Genomic DNA, 13,521 nt, shown 5'->3' on the forward strand with positions numbered 1-13,521 from the left:
CTGCAGAGATGTTTACAGCTCACGTGTTAGCACATGCCCTGTGCAGTGCCACACTCAATTAGAAATGGAGGATAAAAAGCCCAGTAGATGAGTACGGCTGTTTAGTGCCAAAGGCTCACAACCGGCTGCTCTGAGAGTTTTCCTCTGTATCCGGAAGGTTGTATATATTGGTGCATTTGCTTGAATTCACTTTTCAGAAAGTCCTTTATTTTATAATATACTGTATTTGGTCACCAGTTTGGCAGGGCCTGCATTTAACACTTCAGTCAGATTATCATAGGGTCAGTGGTGTGATACACATCAAACTCTTAGTAACATTTGATTTCTGTTGAGAGGATGGGCAGGCATGCAGATGTGGTTGGAAAATAACTGGGGTAATATTATTCAGTGTCCTCTAGATGGCCATGTGAGGCCCTTTTTATGAATGCTTACAGAAACCTAACCAGAGAGGGAGGGGAATATTTTGTGTGTGAGAAACATTGCAGTTTACATTTTTTTAAACGAAGTTATGCATGCACATTAAAAGTATCCGTGCTATAACATATTTGCACCATATTCACAAATCAAGGGTTGATTCATCTGTGTGAATATTTGTCCGTGTTTTAAATGTGTTGATTGTGTCATTGGATATTTTTGCTCTTAAAAACCGCACTATTGCCTCCATCTAGTGGCTTGTAGGTCTAATGCATACATGAGTGTTTTTAAGCACTTTTTAAGGTGGCACATCAAATAAGCTGTTGTACTTCTGAAGTGTGACTCATACACGGTAAATTATGATTATGAAGATAATTTAACTTTAATTTTCAAAGAAAATATTAGCTGGAGGGGTAGTGTGGAGAAGTACATTTTTTAAATATATATATTTGAGGTATTGATGGTTATTAGGCTACATTGTATTATTAGTAGGGCCAAGTATTAATAGCCTCATTGTCATTATTGGAAAGCTATAAGGAAAATTATCAAGCCAAACTATTACACTGTGGGGTGGTCACCAACTAAATACTTTAATTCAGTATCTGGATCTTGCTAAATGCAACAGTAATCCGTCCAATCTCTCTGGCCTCACTTGCCGCTTTTACTTCTGTCTCACGCGGCCCTACCATGGGGAAGTCTTTGGGCGGAGCCAATGACCTATTTCTGTCCAATAGCGTTCGACAAAGGGCAGAGACTGACCTAATTTGGACCAATCGCAGCGAGACAAGGCTGCCGGTAGGCACCACTCGAGCGTGCCATGGCCATGTGCTCGCTTTGGAGAGCAGGAATCGTTCTTAAAGTGAAGTAAAGTAAATCCTTTAAATGACAGAGATAGCCCACACACCAAGTAGCATACAAGGAATTTATTGGTAAAATCTTTGAAAATAAATGAGGCTACTGAACATTGCAGAGCAATTCCATTCTTGTGTTGATTTAGGATTGGCTACAGGACCTGTGATCATAATCAATTAAACAGATATGTATGTTGGTCCACTAATCTCGTGGTTACTGGTTTAGCTTTTTGACTGACAGTTAAGTCAACCACGTGTTCCATCGGTTCCATCACCAGAACGGCCATTGCAAATTATGCAGGACTTGCTATGGTGGTTGGGGTTTGAGAAGAGTAATCAACAACTCCTTCTGTGACTGTTTTGCGTATGAAGGGGAGGGGCTCATTAATGTTGTTTGGGGCGTTTTAGTAGGTGTGGATCATGAATATTGATCAGTTTCTCCCCCAGCGCCAATCCACAGTGAGCGGTGATGTCATGGGAGCGGCCCGTGTTCATTCCAGCTGACTCTAGCCGCGCCGCGCTTGGTTGCTTCCTTGCTGGCAGTTTACAGAAAGTGAGGGAGGGAGGGAGTGGGTGAAGGTGAACGACAAAAATAACGACAGAGAAAGAGGGAGGGAGAGAGAGAGAGCGCGACTAAGTGGGGAGAGGAAAACAAGGGACATCAACATCTATACTACTCTCATGTTGTTGGATATTATTTGACGAAGCCTTTTTCCCCCTTATCACCCACCACCCTTTACCCCCCCCCCCCCCTCCACCCCCAAACATACACTTCTTTTCAACTTTCTCTATTATTGGATTTCTTTGAGTTTTGAGACTTTACGTAGGACTACACGTCCAATGCTGTCCGTTATATTATAGGCATTTCTCCAAAATCCATTTCAATTATCATTTTTCGCGGAATATTTTTGTTTAGGTCAAGAAGAAAATCAACTCCGTGCGATGCCTATTATCCTCAAATAAACGGACAATCATCAAAGCAAGGTATTTTTCGCGAAATCTGAGCGCTGATGTCCAACTTTGTTTATCTCAAAGATAGAGGCTGGGATAAGAGATTTATTAAAGGGCCCATTGCATCTGGCAAGATTATTGAATCGAACACTTATTTGACCATGGACATTTCTTTGAGGACATCATTTTCACTTTTGATTTCTTCATGGACATTTGGAAGCGCAATAGTTTATTGTTGATGTCAAGTTATATTTGATATGTCGAATGTCACTATTATTCTCTAGCATGTTCTTAATTCATATTTAGATAAACTATCAGTCGGTGTTCGAATGAGGTAAATAACAGTCGGTGTAGCAGTGTGTATCCAGCTGTCCGCCTTTTTAATCGTCACGTCACTGTGTTGTGAACCCGTTGACAGCCAGTCAATCGTTTGTGGATTAATCGGATAAATTCCGAGTTCATTCCACGGTGGGAATCAACGGCGTACCAATGTCTAGGCCGCTCACACAGCTCCTACCGCCTGACCTCCCGGCCGGAGCGAGCCCACAGTTCAGTACGGGTAACCTCGCGGGCAGTGTCCTGACCGGCGGACACTTGAACTCCATGGCCAGCCTCAAGACTCTCCTACAACTGCCCATCAAGGCTGACCAGCGAGCGAAAGACTGCTGTGCAATGAAAGGTGAGGTTTGTTTGTTTGTGTTTGTGTGTGTGTGTGTGGGGGCAGGGAGGTAAGGAAGCGGAAAGTTCATGCATATCAAATGTTAAAATGAATAAATACACACACACAGGCTGGCCTGCAATCTTTGTTTTCATTCTGTTGGCTTGAATTCATGTTTATAAATATAAAGCGTATCGGTTTGACAATTCTTGCTTTGACTTGTATCATGCATTACTTATGGAAATAGGTTCATATTTTTTAAGACAACACAGCAACAAGACCACACACACAGCTTTTATCCTTCAACAAATAGATTCAATAAGGTCATAGCTCATGATATTGATGTACACTGAGCGTACAAAACATTAGGAACACCTTCCTAATATTCAGTTGTACCACCTTTTGCCCTCAGAACAGTCTCAATTCGTCAGGGCATGGACTCTACAAGGTGTCAAGTGTTCCACAGGGATGCTGGCCCATGTTGACTCAAATGCTTCCTACAGTTGTGTCATGTTGGCTGGATGTCCTTTGGGTTGTGGACCATTCTTTATACACACAGGAAACTGTTGAGCGTGAACAACCCAGCTGCGTTGCAGTTCTTGACCCACTCAAACGGGTGCGCCTGGCACCTACTACCATACCCCGTTCAAAGGCACTTACATTTGTCTTGCCCAATCACCTGCTGAATGGCACACACACACACAATCTCAAAACTGAAACATGATTATTTTTTAAACCTGACTCCTACCCTTAATCTACACTGATTGAAGTGACTTAAATAAGGGATTATTGCATTCACCTGGATTCACCTGGTCAGTCTATGTCAGGGAAAGAGCAGGTGTCTTTAATGTTTTGTACATTCAGTGTATAAAGATGTCTAACACCAGTTCTCAATCCAACAAACATTGATTTTCACACTAGAGCCATTTTAAGTGGTCAAATGTTAACTAAGCGCCGCTGTTGTTAAATGTAAAGTACACATTTGAGATTTCTGCCTAAATAGACATACCCAAAAGTATTATTTATCATAAGTGCCATAAGCAATACCTAGTAATTCTTATACTACCAGAAAGATTCAAGTCTCCCTTTTCTGGTAATTTTTTTTTTATAAATTGCTGAGGTGTAGTTACTTTTGAGGACACAATCTCAAATTTACAGTACATTTATGATGGAAATATAAAAAATCATGTATCATTTTTTTTCCAATTCAAGGGTTGCATGTTTCGTCACGATATTGTTTTGAACGTTCGCTTTGTACTGATGCCCAATTGAGCATTCTACTCAATGCATCGTCCATGAGCGCTGAATATTTAATCAAAAGTGCATTACATTGTCTTGGAAATACAATGCCATTCAAAGGGAGTCAATTCATTTGTAGGAAAACCTTTTGTCATCATTTTGATGTCGCCAGATTGACTTTAGAGGCAGTACAACGTTAGCTAAAATTGAGGGGAGGTCACCTGATTTTTAGCTACCTAAGGTTAGATTTGCTAGCTATTTTTTGGGATGAACTTTGCTAGCAAATGACAACATTGCCATCTGTCTAAAATACATTTGGCGACATGATAATGCTGGCAAAGTTGTTTCCTACTAAACATTTCACTACCTTACCAATGCCATCGTATTTCCAGGCACTATATTGTAATTTACACTAAACAGTCGTTAGCCTCTGTCCAGAATGACTGGGTTTATCACGATTTTAGGGCCCCACTATTGCGCCGCTGATAGAGGACGGCTTGAGAACATTCCTGACCCTATAATATTCCACCTTTCCTATAACTGTGAAATAAATATCACACTTAGTGACAGTACAAAAATTGGCACCATTTCATATAAATGACTACGGAAAAGTTTCTGCCCAGCAAAGCAGAGACGCCATTTAAACGCCCGCTAACTCGTTACAAACTTCAAGCTATAAGCACAAAGTTGCTCTTTCAGCAATTGAAAGTGGCCCTGTTTTTAAGTTCTACAAAATTATTTTGTAAGTCGCAGCGAGACGCTACTGCTTTTACTGCAATCGCTAAGGCTTTCCCGTTTCGTATGTCGTGTTCATTGGAAGTGGAGCTACAAGGCTCACAGCCAGAGGATATTGATCCTTTGTCTGGATAGGCCAGAAAATGTGACGTGTCGCTCCCTAATGCAAATGATGGTGTTTGGTTTTCACATACTGCATCTCAGATGAGAGTGGAGAGAAGCATGCGGAGCGGGACAACCAGAGCTTTCATGGAGTGCACAGCCATTGATGTTACGCCGTTCACAGAGTGCTGTGTACACAACAATGACGGGCGGAACCGTTCCAGAACCACACAAAACCCCCTAAATAGGGGGACTTAACGTTTCAGTTGAATGGATGTCACAACCTCAGGCAGCTTCTGTCTGGCTAACATCCTCTCCCTGGTGGCTATGTAGTTGAACAACGTCCCTCCACCATTTACATGGATGGTCTTTGTGTGAGAGATGATGCTGATCAAGACTGACAGCTCCTCCGATGGAGTCCGAGCACAAAGGGCCTACCAGCATCAAGTTCACCATCAGAACATGCATAGTCGTGGTGCATCACTAATGTTAAGGGATGGAGAAGGGTTTTATTACATGAGATGGAGTCTTGAGTCTTTTTTGCATCCGAGAGAGTTAGTTGCCTGTGGCTTCAATGCATGATACATTTCCCTTAAAACAAAAAAAACTGTATATTCCTCTCCCTGGCATGCTTTGTTCTTCGCCCTCGTATACACCCACACGCTGTACGCATCTCTCCTCTCTCTCCCTCGTCTATTCTCCTCGCCATCCTCTAGCACGTTTACCATATCTCCTCATTCACTCCTCTTGCACTTCTCACATCTCCCTCACATCTCCCTATCATCTGCTGTATCTCCTCTCATCCCCCAATATCGCCCTATCAGCCATCTCTCCTCCTATTTGAATCTCTTTAATCTCCACTCCTCTTCCCTTTCCTCTCCCTTATCAACCCATCTCCTTTTATATTCATTCCCTCTGTCTCGTTTTACTGTCTCCATTCCCTGTCATTACTCCTCTGTTCCTTCTCCCCCTCTCTGATTTGACGATGCTTTCCCTTCCCCTTTCTCCCCTCTCATTTCTCCTGTCTTTTCTATCCTCTCTCCTGTCAGTCTTTCTTATTTTGCATTCCCCTTTTTTTCTCCACTTCCTCTCTCTCTTGCATCCTACATGTCCCTCTCCTCTCCGTGTGTGTGTGTGCGTGATGACAATAATGTGCTGTGCTGTCCAGAGCCACCAGTACAGTCCCGGGTGTGATCGTCACACTATCAATCAGGCCTGTCACCCTTTCCCCTACCGCTTCTACCGTGTCTCTGTGAAACCCTCTACCTAGCTCTCAGCGGGGTCCCACTGATGGTCATCCTCCATTTTTGGGCCCCCTCTCCTTGCTCATTAATCTGATTGTTCTCGCCTCCCCTTATTACCCTCTCCAACTCAAGGGGTTGATGGCTGAGACGCCAAACGATGCCACTTCTGCTAATAGTTTTAGTATAGCATCTCATTCTTTCTTCATAATGTTAGCCCACCATCTCACTCTTGCCTCATGATGTTAGCTTAGCATCTCACTTCTTCATGATGTCAGAGTAGCATTTCAGTCCACCTTCATGATATTTGCATAGCATCTCACTCCCTTCCTCACATTATTCAGCCAGCCTGTGTGTGAATAGAAGACTGCTGCCACTGTTGCTGATGCATCCATGTAATGGCGGTTGGTTGCCTGCAAAGCTGATAAGGGCATGAGGCTCGCAGGCAGATTATGGGATGATAAGAGACATCAGTGATGAACACTGAAGAGGCTGGATTGTTGCACTCAATGGCCCTTCTCTCTCTCTCTCTCGCTATCTCTTCTCCTCATTGTTCTCTCTCTTTTATTCCCTCTTTTTCTCTTTATTTCATGCTCGCTCTCTCTCCATCTCTCTTCTCTCCATCTTTTTTTCTCTTCCTCCCAATCTCCCGCTAACAGACAAAGACAAGCCCCAGGACTCGGACACCATGGGTGGGGGCCCAGGTGGTCGGCCTTCCCAGTCGGCTTTCCTGGGGCCCCATCTGTGGGAGCGCACGCTACCCTGCAGCGACGGTGGCCTCTTCCAGCTGCAGTACATGGACCTGGAGGAGTTCCTGACTGAGAACGGCATGGCCATGCACAGCAAAGGTGGCAATGGCTCCAGCGCCAGCGCCCAGGTGCCCTCGCAGAGCTCTCTGCAGTCGGCCGTGCCCAACCAGAGCTCCCAGTGCCCGCCGTCCTCCCCTCCGCTATGTTCTTCTTCATCATCCTCCATGTCCTCCTCATCTTCCTCCTCCTCGCTGCTGGGCCTGGACAACGGGCCGCCACCACCAAACGGACTGCCAGGCATGATGGGAGGGCCCGAGTGCCTACGTGGTTAGTAGGGTGTGTGGTTAAAGAGGGGAGGGTGTGGGTGGGGGTCCAGGTATGTGTGTGTGTGTGTGTGTGTGTGTGTTTGATTGTGTCCATGCGAGTGTGTTTTGTTTCTTTTTGACCATATGTTTGCATGTTTTGCGTTGGTGTGTCAAATCAAATCGCATTTTATTTTGTCAGATACACGTGTTTAGCAGATGTTTTTGCGGGTGTAGCGAAATGCTTGTGTTTCTAGCTCCAGCAGTGCAGTAATATCTAATAAGTAATATCTAACAATTTCACAACAATAAACGCACACACAAAACGGAGCAAATCTTGTGTGTGGAAGATCGACAATGTTGCAAGATGACTGGAACCGTCATTGCGGTAGTTGCACCCTCCTCAACATGACCTAGGTCGGCATTGGTTGGTGGAGGAAAACACGGCAGTTTGTGGAGCTCAAAGGCAAAAGCAAGTATGTAGGAGAGCCAGTGGAACGGCTTTGTGTTTTATTTGTCTAGTGTGAAATTGGTGTCATGATGCTGGTGGAAGATGTTATATTAGCAGAAGCTATATAAAAAGACAGGGTATCGTCTCAAGCTAGTCCAATAGACTTTTCACTGCCCTTTCATTTTGACACTCTAGCGCCTTCTGGTGGCATTTTCTCAACGACGCATAATATTGTATACTACCTTCATAAAGTACATTTAGTTTTCAAAACTACAAGCACATGCTACAATAACCATCAAGGTGTACCCTTTCCATGCATACTAAATGTTTGCACTTTGACCTATATTGCAGACTCCATGGGTTGCGGGGGCAGATTCTTATGACATTGCCAGCAGTAAGATTTTAGTTAGATTTTCCAAAAAGACAAGGACTGTAGCCCTCAAATAGTTATGCTACTTTCTATTTTCTGACAAAACATTCTTGCCCGATCTTGGTACTGGGTCCACAACAACCGCTCAGAGTTTACAAAAACAGATCTGCTAAATCAGTGTAACACAAACACACTACATTTATAAAGAGAACCTACACGGATTAGTTACAGAACCGGAAAGACCATCAGAGTTACACCGTAGCTTAGAGAAATAAACAAATGCATCAATTGTAGAAATGGTGAGGTTAACGTAAGAACTCCCCTCTTTTGCCACATTGATTCATTTGAATGAAATGTGGAGATGAAAGGGTTATTTTAAGGAAGACTCTGCAGTACAGTCAACAGAGAGAGAGAGAGCAAGAGAGCTGTCATTTCTCTCCCTCACTCTCTCCCCTCCCTCTCTCACACGCTTGGGCCATGTGCAGGCGTCACGTGCCGATGCAGAGAGCAATGGAGTGAGAGACGGGAAGGGTGGGGCGTACGAAGAGGGAGGGTTTGGAGGGAGACATAGAGGGGGAGTAAAGCAGTGAGAGAGAGATAGATAGCATTGCATAAGACTAGCCTAGCATAAAGAAGCAGAGAGATTTACATTGCAGAGATAACGCCACCATGTCGCCATACCAGTGTCTTTACACACTGAGCAACATTGTGACATAACATTTCATGTTGTTGACAAGGACTGAGGCAAAGACTACTGTGAAATGAAAGGTGAGGTGTATTGTTTGTGTGTGATTGGGGGGGGGGGGGGGGGTAGTTTGTCCTATGGATACTTAGGAAGGAAGAATTCTGTGTATATTTTAAATATAAGGTAGAGGGAGGTGGTGGTATGTTGGGCGGGGTAGGGGTTGGAGGGGTATTGTAGGGAACTGTCTTTGTGGTGGCTATGGAGCAAGGGGACTGGGGAATGGATTTTATGTAACACACTTCCTACATTCCATTTCAGCATTGCATTTCCTCAAGTGTTTTTGAAAGACAGAGCACAATCAAACAATTGTTGCCAACAAGACTGATTTCCCCAGAGAATGCAATAATCAATAACACCAAGACCAATATTTAATTGAAATGTAAAATGAAATGGCTATGTTATAGCTAATTTATGGATGTATAGGGAGTGTATTGGTTGACTTCCAGAGAGCAGCTGGTCTTGATTAGGCTATAACCTTGACCAAAAGCTGCTGTGGCCATAGCTATAGCTCATATTACACCTCAGGGAAATAAAACAATGTAGTGAAGGCCTAATAAATTGCTGTCTAATTTCATTGGTTAAAGTGGAGTGGTGAAAAAATAATAACAAATAATAGTGTGTTTTGGATTATGAACGCTTTAAAATCCTGCTTAGAAGTGTTACCTGGAAAATGTTGCTATCAAATGTATATTAAAGGAGTTGGTTCACTATTTTACAACTTGATGATAGATGGTTCCTCACCCTGAAAGTAGTCTATGGGCCAGGAGAAACTGTAATCAGGTCTCTTTAAACAGCCACTACAAACTTCAGCTAACTTTAGACAACACAAGCTAACAATCAATGGAAGTAATGGGAACATGTGTGTGTTTTTTATTTGATTATGGCAAAATCCCCTTTAAGCAACAGCAAACTAAATATGGAGTGGATGTTAAATTGATTTCAGGGGATTTGGACATTAGTTTTTGTAAACATGCTCACATGCCCCCCCCCCCCCCCCCATCACTTCCATTCACTCTTAGCTTGTGGTGACTAAGGATAGCTGAAACGTTTAGTGGCTGTTCTAAAGAAAACCAAACCTTGGATTACATGGACTACTTTCAAGGTGATGAACCATCTAACATCAAGTTGTAAAATATTGAACTACTCCTTTAAAGATAACACTATATTTCCCTCAGTTAGTAAAATATGTATGACATTGATCAAAGGTTAAAGAGGGGTGAGCGAGAGCAATGGCCATACGCAAGCTCATTGCTGTGTGTAGAAGGTTGTTTACACAGCAGCACTGTTCTTGGATCAGTTTCAACTTTTTGGCCCAAAATGGTTGTTATTAGGATTGGGCTTTGGTGTCGTCTTATCCTGGATCAGCCAGCTCAACCACATGACTGACTGATTGATGTAGCCTATGCTTCCACCTGGTGGACGATCTGTATCACTGCAGCAGCCAGTTTATAAACGAGTGATGTTGCCATATACACAGAAATAACAAATCCCCTTTACCTTGTTCTCTGCATGCTTTGACCCTTCACCCTCGCCACGGTGTGAAGCATGTGACCAACCAAAAGTTTTGCTTTTGTTGGCCTCTCTCATTATAGGTGTCCAGGTCATGCCTCCAGACCTCTCGCCCTCCTCCACCACCTCCTCCTCCTGCCTCCCCGGGCCGCCAGGAGGCTCACTGGTCGCCAACGGCACCGCTGACGTCATGGTGAACTTTGACCCGGACCCGGCGGACGTGGCGCTGTCCAGCGTGCCGGGCCAGGAGGCCTTCGACCCCCGGAGGCACCGCTTCTCGGACGAGGAGCTCAAGCCACAGCCCATGATCAAGAAAGCCCGCAAGATGCTGGTCCCAGATGAGCAGAAGGTACTACATTTCTTGCGATTCTTGGCTTTACACGTAGTTTGCGCCTAAGAAGCTTCAAGGTAAAGTTAGCAATATGATGTCGTCATACGTAGCGGGGCAACTTCCTGCTTACTCAAGTGAATGACAATGGGGGCATGCCTCAAGGAAGGGCACACATTGGGGAGGGGCAAAAGTGGAAAGTTTGAACTGGCGTGTAGATATGCACGCAATAAATAACGAGGTAAGAAACTCTCATATTGCTTGCGGTGGAGTAGCTAATTGTGACAGCATTGTTATTAAGGAACACACTTTGATAAAAATAGTTCTGTACAGTTGAAGTCGGAAGTTTACATACACTTAGGTTGGAGGCATTCAAACTCGTTTTTCAACCACTCCACAAATTTCTTGTGAACAAACTATAGTCGGTTAGGACATCTACTTTGTGCGTGACACAAGTCATTTTTCTAACAATTGTTTACAGGCAGATTATTTCACTTATAATTCACCGTATCGCAATTCCAGTGGGTCAGAAGTTTAAATACACTAAGTTGACTGTGCCTTTAAACAGCTTGGAAAATTCCAGAAAATGATGTCATGGCTTTAGAAACTTCTGACTAATTGACATTATTTGAGTCAATTGGAGGTGTACCTGTGGATGTATTTCAAGGCCTACCTTCAAACTCAGTGCCTCTTTGCTTGACACCATGAGAAAATCAAAAAAAAAAATCAGCCAAGACCTCAGAAAATAAATGGTTCATCCTTGGGAGCAATTTCCAAACGCCTGAAGGTACCACGTTCATCTGTACAAACAATAGTACGCAAGTATAAACACCATGGGAACACGCAGCCGTCATACCGCTCAGGAAGGAGACGCGTTCTGTCTCCTAGAGATGAATGTACTTTTGTGTGAAAAGTGCAAATCAATCCCAGGGTACAAAAGTATCTATGAACCCAAGCATACTTCCAAAGCTATGGCTTAAGGACAACAAAGTCAAGGTATTGGAGTGGCCATCACAAAGCCCTGACCTCAATCCTATAGAAAATATGTGGGCAGAACTGAAAGTGTGTGTGAGCAAGGAGGCCTACAAACCTGACTCAGTTACACCAGCTCTGTCAGGAGGAATGGGCCAAAATTCACCCAACTTATTGTGGGAAGCTTGTGGAAGGCTACCTGAAACGTTTGACCCAAGTTAAACAATTTAAAGGCAATGCTACCAAATACTAAGTGTGTGCATGTAAACTTCTGACCCACTGGGAATGTGATGAAAGAAATAAAAGCTGAAATAAATCATTCTCTCAACTGTTATACTGAGTTTAAAGGCATTTGGCTAAGGTGTATGTAAACTTCAGACTTCAACTGTACATGCTTCAAGTGTGCAACTACAATGCTCAGCTTTGACACCTCCCCCTTCCCATCACAAAACTGACCCTTCTTGCCCTTCTCCCCCCCCCCCCCACACACACCCCCACAACACGCCTCTACTTTGCCGTGACTCCCGCAGGACGACAAGTACTGGAGCCGGCGCTACAAGAACAACGAGGCGGCCAAGCGCTCACGTGACGCCCGGCGCCTCAAGGAGAACCAGATCACGGTGCGCGCCGCCTTCCTGGAGCGAGAGAACGCTGCTCTCAGACAGGAAATGGCCGACATGCACAAGGAGCTGGGCCGCTGCCGCAACATCCTCAACAAGTTCGAGAGCCGACACGGAGACTTGTGAAGAGGATGAAGGGCGGAGGAGGGAGAGGGTTAGAAGGCAGCCACAACATTGGCAGCACTTCAGTTGAGGGGGTGCGCGTACGGCCTACGTAGACGTGAGCATTGTATGACACCTGGCGTAAAGCATCCGTGTTGTGAGTAACCCGGAGTGTTGTAGTGAGTGCAGCCTTCATTTTGTGTATCTATGCTATGCTGGTTTCACTTCCCGTGTCTCTTTGACAGGTTGCGTCGTGATGTCATTCAGTGTTTATATCAGGTGCGTTGCAGTGGGTTTTTTTTTCTCCATACGCGCACCCGTTCAGATGGGTGTGTTCAAATCATACAGATCACAGACAACTAATGTTTTTAAGCTAAAGGCAAGGAGACAAGCCAGGGGAGGACAGATGTGTACTTTTTTTCTATGACTAAACATGTGTATCTTTTAACTGTACTGAGCAGGGAGGGAGGCATGGGCCAACTAGAAAACAGAGGATGAGCTATAATCTAGAGGAGGAGGATGAGGAGAGGTAGGCAGAAGAGAGGAAAGCGAAGAGATTTCAACATAGGAAAACTGTATATTTTTATATTTGCAAAGACGGCTCAGAGGAGATTTTGGAAATAATCTTTTGTATATTTTATATATGGGTGAGTTTAGTAGAGAGATGGGGGGGCTATATGAAGATGTTTTAACAACAGGGTAGATTGATAAATTATATATTTTGAATTTAGAAGCTGTTCACAACCATCCCGGTTGAGGGACATTGATCCCGAAGAGGTTTTTAAGATTGACCCTTCTGAGGTCGTAATAATAGAGAATGTATAATGGTTGTATCCAGGGATAACATGGCGGCGAGAGAGGAGATGCATCTTAGTAAATGACTGTGGACATGAACAGGTCAAAGGTTAAATAAACATTGTATAGTTTAAATAGTGTTCTTGTGGGTTTGTTCAAGCACTTAAAGGAAATGTTTTTTTTTGTTTTTTTTCACTCCCAGCACCACCTCGACATCAACATATGTGAAAATGGCGTGTTTCTATGTTTTGTAGTAAAATAAATAGAGGAAGGTAAGTGTTTCCAATTAGATCATAAACCAGTTAGTAGGAAATTAGCAGGCAATGCCTGCTCATAATTGGTTAAAAATCACACGATGCACACCGAAGATGTCATTGGAGGAAACAC

The 13,521-nt window shown here is 43.8% G+C and overlaps 1 protein-coding gene across 1 annotated transcript; it reads left to right on the forward strand.

Annotated features, from left to right (window-relative positions):
- Nucleotides 1-1,792: 1,792 nt before the first annotated feature.
- On the forward strand, nt 1,793-13,269 carry LOC139373426 (hepatic leukemia factor-like). The gene is made up of 4 exons (XM_071113906.1): nt 1,793-2,895; nt 6,851-7,267; nt 10,401-10,666; nt 12,148-13,269. The coding sequence occupies exons 1-4, from the start codon at nt 2,706-2,708 to the stop codon at nt 12,361-12,363; spliced, it is 1,089 nt and encodes a 362-aa protein (XP_070970007.1). The 5' UTR covers nt 1,793-2,705; the 3' UTR covers nt 12,364-13,269.
- The last annotated feature ends 252 nt before the right edge of the window (nt 13,270-13,521 follow it).

This window comes from Oncorhynchus clarkii, chromosome 18 (genome assembly GCF_045791955.1).
Source record: "Oncorhynchus clarkii lewisi isolate Uvic-CL-2024 chromosome 18, UVic_Ocla_1.0, whole genome shotgun sequence".
Lineage (NCBI taxonomy): Eukaryota > Metazoa > Chordata > Actinopteri > Salmoniformes > Salmonidae > Oncorhynchus > Oncorhynchus clarkii.